Source organism: Suricata suricatta, chromosome 3, assembly GCF_006229205.1.
Source record: "Suricata suricatta isolate VVHF042 chromosome 3, meerkat_22Aug2017_6uvM2_HiC, whole genome shotgun sequence".
Lineage (NCBI taxonomy): Eukaryota > Metazoa > Chordata > Mammalia > Carnivora > Herpestidae > Suricata > Suricata suricatta.
In genome coordinates this window covers 30,987,412-31,002,625 of record NC_043702.1, presented here as the reverse complement: position 1 = coordinate 31,002,625, position 15,214 = coordinate 30,987,412, and the positions used below count along the sequence as shown (strand labels likewise).

Below are 15,214 nucleotides of genomic sequence, written 5' to 3'. Positions count from 1 at the left end.
ACACATCCCCAAAGGCAAGGGAAATGAAAGCAAAACTGAACTCTTGGGGCCTCATCAAGATAAAAAGCTTCTGCACTGCAAAGGAAACAATCAAGAAAACTAATAGGCAACCGACAGAATGGGAAAAGATAGTGGCAAATGACATATCAGATAAAGGGCTAGTATCCAAAATCTACAAGGAACTCACCAAACTCCACACCCCCAAAAATTTAACCCAGTGAAGAAATGGGCAGAAGACATAAACAGACATTTCTGCAACGAAGACATCCAGATGGCCAACAGGCACATGAAATAATGCTCAACATCACTCATCACCAGGGAAATACAAATCAAAATTACACTGAGATACCACCTGACGCCAGTCAGAGTGGCTAAAATGAACAAACCCAGAGACTACAGATGCTGGCGAGGGTGTGGAGAGACGGGCACCCTCCTACACTGTTGGTGGGAATGTAAACTGGTGTAGCTGCTCAGGAAAACAGTGTGGAAGTTCCTCAAAAAACTATCAGTAGAACTCCCCTATGACCCAGCAATAGCACTGCTAGGGATTTACCCAAGGGATACAGGAGTGCTGGTGCATAGGAGCACATGTAACCCAATGTTTATAGCAGCACTGTCAACAATAGCCAAATCATGAAAAGAGCCTAAATGTCCTTCACCTGATGAATGGATCAAGAAAATGTGGTATATATATATATACAGTGGAGTACTACATGGCAATGAGAAAGAATGAAATATGGCCATTTGTAACAAAGTGGATGGAGCTCAAGGGTGTCATGCTAAGTGAAATAAGTCAGGCGGAGAAGGACAGATACATATGTTTGCACTCATAGATCTAATAGGAGAACAGGAGAAACCTAAAGGAGGACCAGGGGGAGGGGAAGGGGGAAAGAGAGTTGGGGAGAGAGAGGGACGCAAAACCTAAGAGACTACTGAATGCTGAAAACGAACCAAAGGTTGAAGGGGGAGGAAGAAAAGAGGTGGTGGTAGCGGAGGAGGGCACTTGTGGGGAAGAGCACTGGGTGTTATATGGAAACCAATTTGACAATAAACTAAAAAAAAAAGAAAGAAAGAAAGAAACAGTCTATGCTCATTGATTGGGAGAACAAATATTAAAATGCCCCTATTACCCAAAGCAACCTACAGGTTTAATGAAATCTCTATCAAATTACTAACAGCATTTTTCATACAACTAAAACATATAATACTAAAATTTGTATGAAACCACAGAAGACCAAAAATAGCCAATGCAATCTTGAAATAGAAGTACAAAGCTAGAAGTATCATAATCCCAGATTTGAAGATATACAACAAACCTGTGGTAATCAAACAGTATTACTGGCAAAAATAAAGGACACACACAGGTCAATGGAACAGAACAGAGAATTCAGAAAGAAACCCATGCTTATATGGTCTATTAATCTGTACCAAAAGAGTCAAGAATATACAATGGGGAAAAGACAGTCTTTTAAACAAATCGTGCAGGGAAAACTGGACAGCTACATGTAAAAGAATGAAACTGGGCCACTTTCTTACACCATACATACAAAAAAACTCAAAATGGATTAGAGACCTAAATGTGAGCCTTGAAACCATAAAACTGCTAAAAGAAAATACAGGCCATAATCTCTTGGACATCAGCTCTAGTAATATATTTATGAATATGTCTCCCCAGACAAGGAAAATAAAGAAAAAAATAAACTATTGAGGGGCACCTGGTGGCTCAGTAGGTTAAGCATCGAACTTCGGCTCAGGTCATGATCTCACAACTTGTGAGCTTGAGCCCCGCATTGGGCTCTGTGCTGACAGCTCAGAGTCTGGAATGTACTTCAAATTCTGTGTCTCCCTCTCTCTCTGCCCCTACCCCACTCTTGCTGTCTCTAATAAATGAATAAATGTTTAAGAAAAATAAACTACTGGGACTACAACAATATAAAAAGCTTTTGCATGGCAAAGGAAATCATCAACAAAACAAAAGGACAATCTACAAATGGGAGATGATATTTGCCAGTAATGGGACTGATAAGGGGTTAATATCCGAAGGATATAAAGAACTTACACATCTCAATACCCAAAATGACAAATAATCTGATCAAAAAATGGGCAGAGGATCTGAACAGAATTTTTCTAAATAAGACATATCTATGGCCAACAGACACATAAGAAGATGCCCAACATCACTCATCATCAGGGAAATGCAAATTAAAACCATAATGAGATATCACTTTACAACTGTCAGAATGGCTAAAATGACAAACCTAAGAAATAACCTGTGTTAATGAGGATATAGAGGAAAAGGAACCCTTGTGCACTGTTGGTGGGACTGCAAACTGGTGCAGCCACTGTGGAAAACAGTATGGAAGTTCCCCTCAAAATTAAAAATAGAAATACCATATGATCTAGTAATTCTGCTACTGGGTATTTACCCAAAGAAAACAAAAACACCAATTAAAAAAATATATGCACCCTTATGTTTACTGCAGCATTATTTACAACAGCCAAATTATGGAAGCAACCCAAACGTCCAATGATAGATGAATGAATAAAGAAGACATGGCGCGCATATATATGAGTATTCCTCAGACATAAAAAAAATGAGATCCTGCCATTTGCAACATAAATGAACATACAGAGTACAGTGTGAAGTAAGTCAGAGACAGACAAATAACATAGGATTTCATTCATATGTGAAATTTAAGAAACAAATGAACAAAGAAAACTTATATACACAGAACTGTTGGTTAAGGGGACATGGGTAGGGGGATGGGAGAAATAAAAGGGATTAAGAGTACCATTTATCTTGATGAGCAGTAAGAAATGTTTAAATTGTTGAATCATATTGTACACCTGAAAGTACTGTAACACTATATGATAATGGTGCTTCAATTTAAAAAATAATTAAAAAAAAATGGTGTGCATGTACTCAGGTCAATGATTCTCAAGAGAAGCACTGTTATTTCCTTCCTCTTAAAAAAAACAAACACTTAAAAAAATTTTTTTTAAAAAATGGGGTACGTGGGTGGGTCAGCCAGTTAAATGTCAGACTTTGGCTCAGGTCATGATCTCACGGTTCATGGGTTCGAGCCCCACGTCGGGCTCTGTGCTGACAGCTAGCTCAGAGCCTAGAGCCTGTTTCAGACTCTCTATCTCCCTCTCACTCTCTGACCCTCACCTGCTCACACTGTCTCTGTCTCTCAAAAATAAATAAAAAACATTAAAAAAAAAACAAACAGTGAGTAATAGTCCCTCTTCTATTTCTGGATTTTTCTAGATCCATTGCATCATGGATCCATCATCCATGTATTGCCTGGAACTACAGCGGTCATCTGTACCTGTGAGGTGAGTCAGCCTGAGGATAAGCTGATGGAAGATGAAATAGAGAAAGAAGGAAAGAATTTGGGTTCTCAATGACAACACCGAGTCCTTTAAATAACCAACTCTTACTGTCTTCATGTTATCAACCCCCCTAAGTTTGATATAACTTTCATTTATATGGGTTATATCTACTGATACTTACCTTGTAAGAAATTAAAACGGAGAAAAATTAAAATAAAAAATTATACAAATATATGTTCTATTACTTAAGAGAGCAAAGATATCATCCCAGGTCTCGTAAACTCTTAGAAAACTCCCTAATACATCTGTGAGAGAACGAGAGTGTAAAATGCAAGTAACATTTCAGCATTACTAGAATACTGATTTTGACACCACAGGCCCTTTGATAGAGTTTCAGGGACTCCCAGGGGAGCCTGGGCTTCATTTTGAAAACTACTGGATTGAACTACTTTAAAATGACTTTTAAAAAATTATTTGCTGCTATAACCCAAATAATTAAAACTTTTGATCATTTTGATTGCTCAGTTGGTTAAACACCTGACTTCAGCTCAGGTCATGATCTCACAGTTCGTGAGTTCGAGCCCCATATCAGGCTCTGTGCTGACAGCTCAGAGCCTGGAGGCTGCTTTGGATCCTATGTCTCCCTCTGCCCCAACCCCACTCACACTGTTTTCTCTCTCTCTCTCTCTCAAAAATAAACATTAAAAAAAATTTTTTTTAATTCATACAAAGAGAAACATGTTTACCTTTAGCACCAGACAATAATCTGTGGGTGCTTTGTATTTGTTCCGATAGTCCTGTCCATAATAAACATTGACATGATCCAGTTGGAGAAAGCACACCAGTTCCCGAGAGACCTAAGATAAAAACACCCAAAAGACTGAATTAACAATAATGTATAAACAAGCAAATATCATACCTCCTAACAGTTTCTAGTGGAGAATAAAAACTTTGCCAAGTGGAAATAGTGGTATTTTGTAGACAACAAGACAGTGAGATTCTCTATAAATGTTCCTTCTTTAATCCATAATGCAATAAAAAGGAAGTCCATTTCACTTACTGCCTACCATTCACAATGAACACGCTTGCAAAGGGTGGCATTTTAAAGAGACTTTAAACATAATATAGTATATTAAATACAACATAGTAGAACAAAGCTCTGGAAAGAAAGAAGAAATCGTGTAGTTCAGTGCTTGTAATGTGTATCTCAAGTACAATGATTCTCAAGTCAGGGTTTCCTCACCTTAAATAGAAGCAACAAAATATACCTCTTAGGATGGTCATTAAGACTGGATGAATGATGCAGTAAAGAGTTTAAAACAGTGCTGGCCCCTAGTAAGCACAGAAGTGACAGCGACCAACAGGCCTCAGCATGAGTATATTATCCCAGTGAGGCTGAAATGCCTATAATTCTAAAAAGCTATTCTCCCCAAACAATAATATCCAAAACCTACTGTGATGGAAGTTCCAAAAATAGTAAGTAAAAGTATAATTTCAAGCATGGCAAGAGAACTGAGATGGCCCTAATGAATGACCAAAGTGTGAACACTTTCAGGTTTCTTCTTTATTATAACAGATCAATACACAAAGCAATATTCTGGGTGTCCTACAAGAGCTGAAACCATCAGAGCCTGGATTCCTCCTGTCAACACACTCACTACAAATTATAATCAATTGCCATAATGAGGAAGCTCAAAAGCCAACAGAAGGGACACACCTTTGCTTTTCCTTTAGGGACATAGTAGATACCAGATGCTCGCAAGAGAAAATAACGCTTTTTCCAGGACTTTTTGCCATCATCTTTCAGCCACAGGACTCCTTCAATTTCTGGTACAGTTACAGAACTTCCACAAAAACATTCCTAAAATAAGAAGATGATTTGGAAAGACATGTGATCTTTGGATTCTCAAAACAAAATTGTGTTCACCTGTGAAATTCATGACACTATAATTAACCCAAAATGGCTTTGTAGTAAAACCATATTGCTAATTTTACCTCAGAACATTCTTTTTTTCTTAATAGTTTATTGTCAAATTGGTTTCCATATAACACCCAGTGCTCTTCCCCACAAGTGCCCTACTCCATTACCATTATATAGATTTATTTTGAAACTATTATGGCTATCCCTATGAACTTTCACCTAACACTTAAAAAAATTTGTTTTTAATGTTTATTTATCTTTGAGAGACAGAGACAGAGTGTGAGTGGGGGAGGGGCAGAGAGAGAAGGAAACACAGGCTCTGAAGCAGGATATAGGCTCCGAGCTGTTAGCACAGAGCCCAGTGCGGGGCTCAACTCACGGGCCACGGTATCATGACCTGAGCCAAAGTCGAACCCTTAACTGACCAAGCAACCCAGGTGCCCCCTTTTTTTTTTAATTTGAGAGAGAGAAACAGAGAGACAGCACACAAGCAGGTGAAAGGGGCAGAGGGAGAGAATCTTGAGCAGGCTCCATGCTCAGCGTGGGGCCTGACGCAGGGCTCCATCTTATGACCCTGAGATCATAACCTGAGCCAAAAATCAAGAGTCAGATGCTCAACCAACTGAGCACCCCAGGTGTCCCTACCTAACACTGTTTTGAAGAAAGTAAGTTGAATTGTCAACTGAGCTGCATGCATGTAACAGAATTTAAATGCATCTGTAAACAGTATACTAACGCTAATTTTAAAAAAAGTGTCAGAGCTAACATTAAGCATTAGATTTTATTTTTTCTCCAAATTAACAACACATTTAGATTAGCTGTCAAACTAAATTAAAAAAAAAAGCAACATGCTAAGTGTGTAAAATTCACAATGTAAAAATTATAAATTTATATGATTCTAAAACTAAGAGGACATTTATTTTCTAAAGATTTAAAACTAGGTTGAAAGCAATGTAAAGAAACTCAAAATTATGAATTCTAATGTTTATATTAGATTAAAATGTAATTTAAAAAATCAATCATGTATCTGGTAAAACAAAAATAGAAATCCTCACTAAATATTAACATAGAACATTTTAAATATCTGGCTTCAGCTCAGGTCATGATCTCACAGTTCGTGGGTTTGAGCCCCGCGTTGGGCTCTGTGCTGAGAGCTAACTCAGAGCCTGGAACTTGCTTCTGATTCTGTATCTCCCTCTCTTTCTGACCCTCCCCGGCTCACACTGTCTCTGTCTCTCAAAAATAAATTAAAAACATTAAAAAAAATTTTTTTTAAATAAGCCTAAATTAACTTACTCTTCCCTAAGTACAGAGAAATCAGGAATTATAAAGAGGATTTTTTATTGTAAATAGTATCACTATGAAAAGCTGAGTGCTGATTTTCATTTTCCTACTTGTCTTGTTGCTAAGTAAGAGTTTATTCTGGTTTTCAAATACATTAATTTATGATTTTAGTTCCCTAAAATCAGCAAAGGCCAAAAAGCTGAAAGCTGAATGATGTTTGAATTTATTTTAAGATTAGGGTGTATGTATATATGTGTGTGTGTGTGTGTGTGTGTGTGTGTGTGTGTGTGTGTGTGTGTGTGTCTTAAAAGATCATAATTTTTAAAATTATTTGAGTTATTTAAAGGTAAGGCTTGAAATATTTTGTAAATAACTAAGTAAATTCCAATTTCTCTTTGGGGGAGCAGATAAAACACCACAATCATGTCCTTCATTAAAGGGCCTTTTTCTCCAGCTGTCTGCTCCTAACAACTCATGACTCCCTTTTAGCCCACTAATATTAATACTTGGCAAAATAACAGATTTTAAGAGGTTCTTCAGTGACCTAACAGTCACATAGTTGAATTCTCCCCCTTAGGCTATGGAGGAATATAGGCTTCTCTAACTATAATTATGAAAAAATAACATTGATACACTTGACTTAAAAAAGGTGCTTAGTATTTTAATATTTTAATGTTCAGGAGAAAAGGGGGTGAAGGGAGCGAAGAATCATACCTCCAACAGCACTTCTTTATTTCTATCTGCCATCTCAGCACTTTCCTTTTTCCCCAGAAGATAATTCTGGAAATATAAATAAATGAAAGTTAAAGAATAAGCCCACCCTATTATTCCCTTGAAACAGGTGCATATGAGATTTCTTCCAGAGATTTAGCAATTTTGTCTTCTTGAACAGGATGGAAGAACACTGCTCTGAAAACGAAGTGGTGCATGAGCATCAGGATTAAAATGCTTAAATGCTGGCCCCCTCCTTACTTTACCCAGTATCTTGAACTAGTCCATAAACTGCCCTCCTCTAAATCCAGAGGTGATACCACATGTAAGAGCTGGCAAATGTTTTGTACAACTAATGAAAGCACCCGAAAGGTTTACAAATTTAGAAGAGTAAGGCAGATTTCCTTAAAATATGCTAAGCTTAACTCATCAAGATACAAAAAATTTATGTTCTGGCTTTAAAAGAAGAAATTTTCAATTCTCGAAGACTATCATAATATTATTCACTTGACTCAACTAAAATCTGAATTCTAATTATTAGCATTATAAAAAACCTTTTCACAATCACCTATAAAAGATCTATTGATATTCCCAAATATGTACTGTTTACTAAAAATATCTGGTAAAGATGTGTCATGATTAAGCTGTCTGAAGGATAACTAATACTTCTAACGCTGCAACCATTTTTCATTACTTCCTTTTATAGTGGAATTGTTTTCTCTTACCCGATTTTTATAAAATATTTGTGTATTAAGAAGTATTAACTCAAACATTCTGAAATAAGCAAAGATGCCAAATAAATTAAGGTAACATAAAAAATGGAATCATTTATAATCAAGGTTAAGATTTTTTTTAAAAGGTCAAAATAAAGTGTCGACTGGGTAAGTGGAGGAAGTAGAGAACTTAAATATGAAAGTACTTTTCTATGATAGGTGAGAAGCTCACCAAATAGACAACTGAGTTCAACAGTTCTATATTACAAAGAGCAGTAACCCGGTATCTCCCTGGAGTTTCTTCTGCTGCCCCAAGGGTTCACCCCATCTGGCTCTGTGCGACTGGTAACCTCTCTGAGGCCTGACACTGGGGGCCCAGCAGACTTTCTACTTCAGCAGTACTGAACGCTCCCATGGGGTTTTGCAACCATAATGCTCCAACCAGGTGGTTGTTTTCTTTTCTTTTTTTAACTTTATTAACTTAAAAGTAATAGAATAATGTAAGATGAACATTTAGAAATCATGATTTCTATAAGTTATTCAGTCTCACCTGTGGGTTTTTGAAAAGTGCATATTTTTCTATACGTTCCATAAACACAAGCTTGTTTTGGCTATCTCTTGTCCAATTAAGAAGATTTTCAACCAAGTTTTCATGGTCTTCAAAGATTCTCTCTGTCCCAAGATAAAATATCAATATTTTAATAGTATTCATCAGACCTACATCAAAGATAATGTAACCTTGCGAAGTAATTCAGAACAGAACCACAGAATTTTAACTAACATTATACACTGTGGCCCTTGGAGATTATCTGGGTCTTCCCTCTATTTTCAAGTTAGGAAACATGCCCAGTGGTGTTAACTGATTTCAGCAAAGCCACGAAGATGCTACATAGAAGAATTGGGACTAAAATCTAGGTCTTCTGAATTCTCCATCTTTCTCAAGCCTTCAACCTTTCCCATCCTACCCTTGAAAAAACAAAAGCAACCCCCCCAGTATATTAGTTGCATTTTATAAATTATTATATTAAGCATTTCCAACAGTATTTAGTTCTTATCATTTTAAAAATTTCCAAGATGATTTCTTCTTTGGTCTTGGTTTTAATTTTTAAATTTAAAATTTTAAATGTATTTTCTAATTTCCCAATTAGGAATCAAAGAACATGTCTTATATATTGAACCCGTGATCAAACAACACATCCTAGATATGGATTTTTTGAAATTTTCTGTCAGGTGCTTAGCAATTTTTGGAAATATTCCATTTCTGCTTGAAAAGAATGCATACTGTCCTGTTAATAGTGTTCTACATATCTTAGATCAAACTTATTTTTCAAATCTCCTATGTCCTTTTTTGTCTGTTTGATTATACTGATCACTAAAGAGATTCTTAGGTGAAAAAGTTCTACTACAAAGGCTGACTTGGTGAATTTCTCCTGGTAGTTCTGTCAACTTTTGCTTTATACATTGTAATACCATTATTAGATAACATTTAGAATGATTACATCTTCCTGGTGAAGATGTGTGGTTTCCTTTCCTAGTGATGCATTTTGCTTAGTCTATTTTGTCTGCTCTTAACATAGTTATCTTTCTTTTAGTGAGTATCTTTCACATTCCTTTTACTTTCAATCTTTCTGTGTCTTTAGGTAATAGGTCTTTTGCAAACAGGTGCATTTTGCATTTTGTTTATTCATCCTTAATAATCTTTATTGTTTAATCAAATTAATTAACATTTCTTATAATTTGTTTTCACCATCTTATTTTGGGTACTTAGTAGTCCTTTGTTTTATTTATTCAACAAATAGTGATCCAATACTATGTTTGAAGCATGGTGCCATACATGATTAAGTAATAGTTTCTTAAGACACTGTAACCAACTGTAATAGAGAAATATTACATATATAGGTCTTTAACCGATAGCCATGGACATATTTAAAAAACTAGCATCCAAACATTTTCTGTGTACCATGATGCCATATCTATAAACTCGAATCTTTCTAATTCTCTAAGAATAGTTATGAGCATTATTAGAATATATTTTATACATGTTAACAAACTAATGACTTACGGTTTAGTTTGGGGGCAATGTATGTGTGTTCTTAGACAAAGGAATAATTAAACTTTTATTTCTCTGGAAACTGCTGTGTAATATTAAAGATATAAGAGGTAGTAAGAGCAATGCAAATACTTTTTTAAATAAAATATAAAGTTAAAATTGATTACTGATTCAATAATACCTAATGTAATAATGCTAGGTTGCTATATTCACACATTATAAAAAGAAAACTTTAAGAGTCAATGATGGCATTAAAAATGAATTTTGAAAATTAGAAAATACCACACTAAATTATAAATCATAGAACACTAAGATTTAGTAGATTTAGCTAAAAATAAAAAAGATGTGGTTCATGTTTTCCCTAACTGGTCTAAAGAATTCAGAATAGAGACACCTGGGTGGCTCAGTCAGTTAAGCATCAGACTTTGGCTCAGGTCATGATCTCATGGCTTGTGGGTTCGAGCCTCACGTTGGGCTGTGCCTGACACCATGGAGCCTGCTTCACTTTCTGTGTCTCCCTCTCTTTCTGCCCCTCCCCCTCCACTCACAGTCTCTTTCTCTCAAAAATAAACATTTAAAAAAAAACCAAGATGTGTTTTTAAAAAAATAAGGAATCCAGAACAAATGTGAATAAATATAATAAGTTTTAGCAAAGTGTGTCTATCTATGCAGTTACTTAAAGGGAAAAAATATTTTGTTATTTAAAAAAAAGCTGTTTTAGCCATTAAGATCTGAAGTGAACAGGGAATGATCTTGTATTCCAAGAAATCTCAAAACACTTGATGGAAAAAAAAAGTAATGTATAAAAGCCAAAGTTATATGTAGAAAAAATATATACATAGATGTCTCAAAGTGTTTTTGTTAACATGCAAACTGTTAGAAATACATAGAAATGAAAAAGTAAGCAAAGCAATTATACTACTAACCCATTTGTAATTCAGAGATGGTTTCTACAAGTGACCAGTCTAAACTATAACCGCAGTGTGACTTGTCCATTAGGTTGTCTAGCACTTGTCTCACCGTCTGTCTCTCATCCACCATCATTGTTTTAGAACTGTCGTCAGACATATGAACTCTGATCACCAACTATAACAGGTAAAAAGGAAATTAGAAACCAAACCAAAAATAGGCATTCTAGAAATTTCTTTCAATATCAAGCAATGTTCTGTAATGTTCTAAAATATAAATTAAAACACAAATAATGACTTTATTATGCAAGAAACTCTAAAATTTGGTATCAAATAACCTACCTAAACAAATTTAAAGCATTTAAAATTTTATAACAAAGGTAAAACTATCATAAGATGTTTTAGTTTTTTAGGGGAATTTAAAACAAAGTTATTTCTTTATAATACATTTTATCTCCAAAAACACATGTGAAAAAAATATTAGGAAGAAATACCCCTCTATCTCTCCATACCTCAGAAGTATGTTATATAAGCAAGACAATTCTTTATAAATCTGATTTTAAAAATCCCAAACCAGGAAAACACCCAAATATCACCTTTTTCACTTGAGCCTCTTTAATTTTCTCCAGGGCAACTCTGATCTTCTCAGCTTTCAATTTTGCTGCCTGTTCTTCCTGTGAACACAAAGCACTTCAGATAAACTAAAATAATGAGAATTTCTGAAAAGTCTTTTTATCTTAAGGATATTTGTCAGCATTGAATTTCAGTAAGAATATAACTTCAGCCACTCATATAGAGCACATTTTAAAAATAACCCTGTTCACTAAGTGAGGACATTTTATAAAGAACATTTTTAACATGAAGACTTGAAGATCTCTTATAATAAGACCAGATTCTACCTTCTAGAGAAAAAGAAGTCTGTGGTGTAATAAATCTATCAATCTGAAGCAGATAAATTTCAGGTTCTGGGGTAGGAGAAACAGGAATGCCTAACAGCCTGTGTGTGGGCCTGCCAATCTGTCACACCTGCATGAGCCCTCAACTCTGAATTTACCCTCGCCTCTGAAGTCTGGGCAATCTTTTGCATACTAATGTTTTGTTCTGTTACACTGAAAATGTATCTTCATCATAAACAGCAAAAAAAGTATCAATTTATTTCTTTGCAATGACATAAAAATCCCTAATAAAAAATATAGGTATGTTCTCATTAATATACCAATACAGATAAAGGAGGATGATTATACTCTAGACTTAATTCTGCCTTGAAAAATATACAATATAATCAATGTCTTATGTCAGTAAACTCAAATTTGTTTCTATTAATTCACTGATGAAATTTTTTAAATTTCAAATTTCAAATATAATTTTCCAAATATCTAATTTCTAGCAACTTCTTTATAAAATTTAGATTATAAGCAATAATAAAATTATCAATAAGTACAACTATAGTTAAACAATTTATTTTTTCCTAAAATAATATAGTACTGCAATTCTGGTACTTACTTGTACTTTCCAGCAATAGGCCATTGTATACTGTGGCTTTAACCTCCAGTTGAGAAAAACTCATGTAAGTAAATCTTCATTTATGAAGGATTACTTTCTAATTCTAAGCTTTTGATTACTCTGGAAAATAGCTAATAAAAATATACACTGCCATCTTATACATTTCTGTATTTAATATAAGACTTAAAAGAAAAACCTGGTTATATCAGCCAACTTTACCTGCTCTGGATAATGATTAAAAAAAACAATCCATGTGTTAGTCACAAAAAAGCGAAAGCTTCCAGAGTTAAAAACAAAAATGAACTTCAATTCATTTATAAGATTTATTTCCTGTTCTCCTAAATTCTGTTGGCTTTATTGTTTCTGAATGGCTCTCTTTGCATTTCACACTCTCCGGCTATCTTCCCTCATTTCAAGCTTAAATAGTTCCTACTCTGTGGAACAGGGGGAAAAAAAAAAACCAACAGTGGTTACAGAAGACACTGGGCTCCTATGCCAGAAACTGGATACTTTTCAATGAAAGGAGCCAATGAATTAACATAATAACCAAGGCGTGGAAATACTACCTGTAAACCCAATTAGACAGGGAACAAAGAACTTTATTTTAACAATGGAGGGGGTAAGATAAGACTTGTTGATTCTTAGACTATTCTAGGTATATTCATTTGATGAAAGGATTAAATCATTAGAGTCCCCACTTTATGCAAATAAACAACATAAAATATGTTGCCTGTATATTTTAGAGCAAGTATTTTTTTCTTTTTAATGCAGGCTATACACAGTGAGAGAACTATACTACTGTCATTAAAACTTAGTTTCTAGAATTCTGTGTCTTAGAGAAACAAATCATTATTAAGTTACCAAACCCTGTGTTTGGTACACACTACTCTAGAAAGTAATTTTGAATAATATCATTTCCAGTGGTTTTTATAAAATCAATTATTAGACACTTTTTTTTTTGGAAGAGGAAAGAGAAGCAGGAGTGTTATAAGTATCTTCTCAATGGGATAATGATCATATGTTTCTTATGGCTCATTTCCCATATCTTTGTATTAGTATGAATGGGTGTTACAGAGAAGAAAAATTTATCAAGGCATATTTTCAAGTTCTACTTCATGTCTCTGAAAAGCAAATTTAAATCTCAAAGTCTGGTGAGGAAAGACTGACATGCAAAATCAATGCTTTGTGTATTTGGAATATAAACATGAACTTCTAAAAGACTGAATTCTTTTATAACATTATAATTTTCTGCAGAAGTTAAAAATATTGTCCCCAAGCCAAAGAAAAATTTTTAAAAGAAAAAGAATATTCAAGAAGATAAGACAAGCCACAGACTAGGAAAAAATATTTGCAAAATATTTATCAGACCTATCTGATAAAGGACTATTTATCTAAAACATACAAAGAACTCTTAACACTCAAGAAAATGAACAACCCAATGAAAAGATGGGTAAAAGGCACAAACAGACAACTCACCAAGGAAGATACACAGATGGCTAATAAGCCTATGAAAAGATGCTCAATATCATATGTCGTTAGGGAACCAAATTAAAATGAGATACCACTACACAACCTATTAAAATGGCTCAAATCTAAAACGCTGAAAACATCAAACGCTGGTAAAGTTGTGGATCAACAGGAACTCACATACATTGTTGGTGGGAATGCAATAAAGCACCTAGGTGGGGCTATTTAAAAAACAATTTTTTTTTGTTTATTCACTTTTGACAGAGAGAGACAAAGTGTGAGTGGGGGAGAGGCAGAATGTGAATGTGAAGCAGGCTCTAGGCTCTGAGCTATAAGCACAGAGCCCGATGCAGGGCTCAGTCATGAACCGTAAGAGCATGACCTGAGCAGAAAGAAGTCAGATGCTTAACTAACTGAGCCACCCAGGCGCCCTAAGTGGGGCTATTTTAACATCCAAATTCAGCCCTTCCATTTGCTCAAAATACTACTCTTGATCTGTTTTAAAACTGTATCAAATGGAATTTTAAGAGCTAAATGCTTAATTTCAACATAGTCAAATTTTAGTTTATTTTTCTCCAACTTATTAACAAGGATGATCCTAGCAAGAAGCTTTTTGAAGAAACAACTGATCAAGATGCCTCTTACTTTTAAAGTCTGAATATCATCACTGGAGCAAAAATGAAAATAAAAATATATCAAATTGCAAGAGCATAACATTTTATGCTTCTTATGGATAACCTCTTCCTCAGAAAGCTTGATTTTTACCTACATTACCATGTAATGTAGTAAAGATATGATAAACCATTTGACCCTAACAACCTAGAAGAGGAAGAAATTGTTTTAAGAGCATAAAGTGTACAATAAAGATCAATAAATCTTTGTTGATATGTTTAGATTATTTAGTAAGAGGACATATGGCAGTTTATAAAGGCAATGCAAGTCTGTGTTCAATGTCTGCAGCCCAACTTCAATACAAAGAACAAAGCTTTATTCATCTCAAGTTCTCTTTATGTTAATACAGAAACCCTCAGGTCTTACTTAAGCCTTCTCTGCCCCTTATCTGTTGACTATCCCTTTCTTCACGTTGTTTGTCCCACAGCCAACCTAAACATAAAAGGTGTCTCACACATGTAACAACTTCTTCTCCTACCCTGTCTCTTAAAAGAGCAAAAGACAACCCATTTTCTACCTGAAAAACTCCTGTGTGGCTATCAATAACCATCAAATGCCAAGCCTCTTCAAATTTACATAAAGAACAAAAGCTCTTCAGATTAAATGAAAGCCAATGCTGTGGTTACAAAGTGTTGAAGCATTCTCTTTT

At 34.8% G+C, this 15,214-nt stretch overlaps 1 protein-coding gene across 1 annotated transcript in view; it reads right to left on the bottom strand.

Annotated features, from left to right (window-relative positions):
- RAPH1 (Ras association (RalGDS/AF-6) and pleckstrin homology domains 1) overlaps positions 1-15,214 on the bottom strand; it is a 62,169-nt gene that overhangs the window by 17,679 nt on the left and 29,276 nt on the right. The window contains exons 4-9 of the mRNA XM_029933281.1: positions 11,520-11,597; positions 10,942-11,101; positions 8,516-8,637; positions 7,256-7,321; positions 5,054-5,197; positions 4,083-4,193 (exon numbers count right to left, since the gene is read on the bottom strand). Of these exons, the coding sequence (XP_029789141.1) occupies positions 4,083-4,193; positions 5,054-5,197; positions 7,256-7,321; positions 8,516-8,637; positions 10,942-11,101; positions 11,520-11,597 (681 nt within the window). The remainder of the gene's footprint in view (positions 1-4,082; positions 4,194-5,053; positions 5,198-7,255; positions 7,322-8,515; positions 8,638-10,941; positions 11,102-11,519; positions 11,598-15,214) is intronic.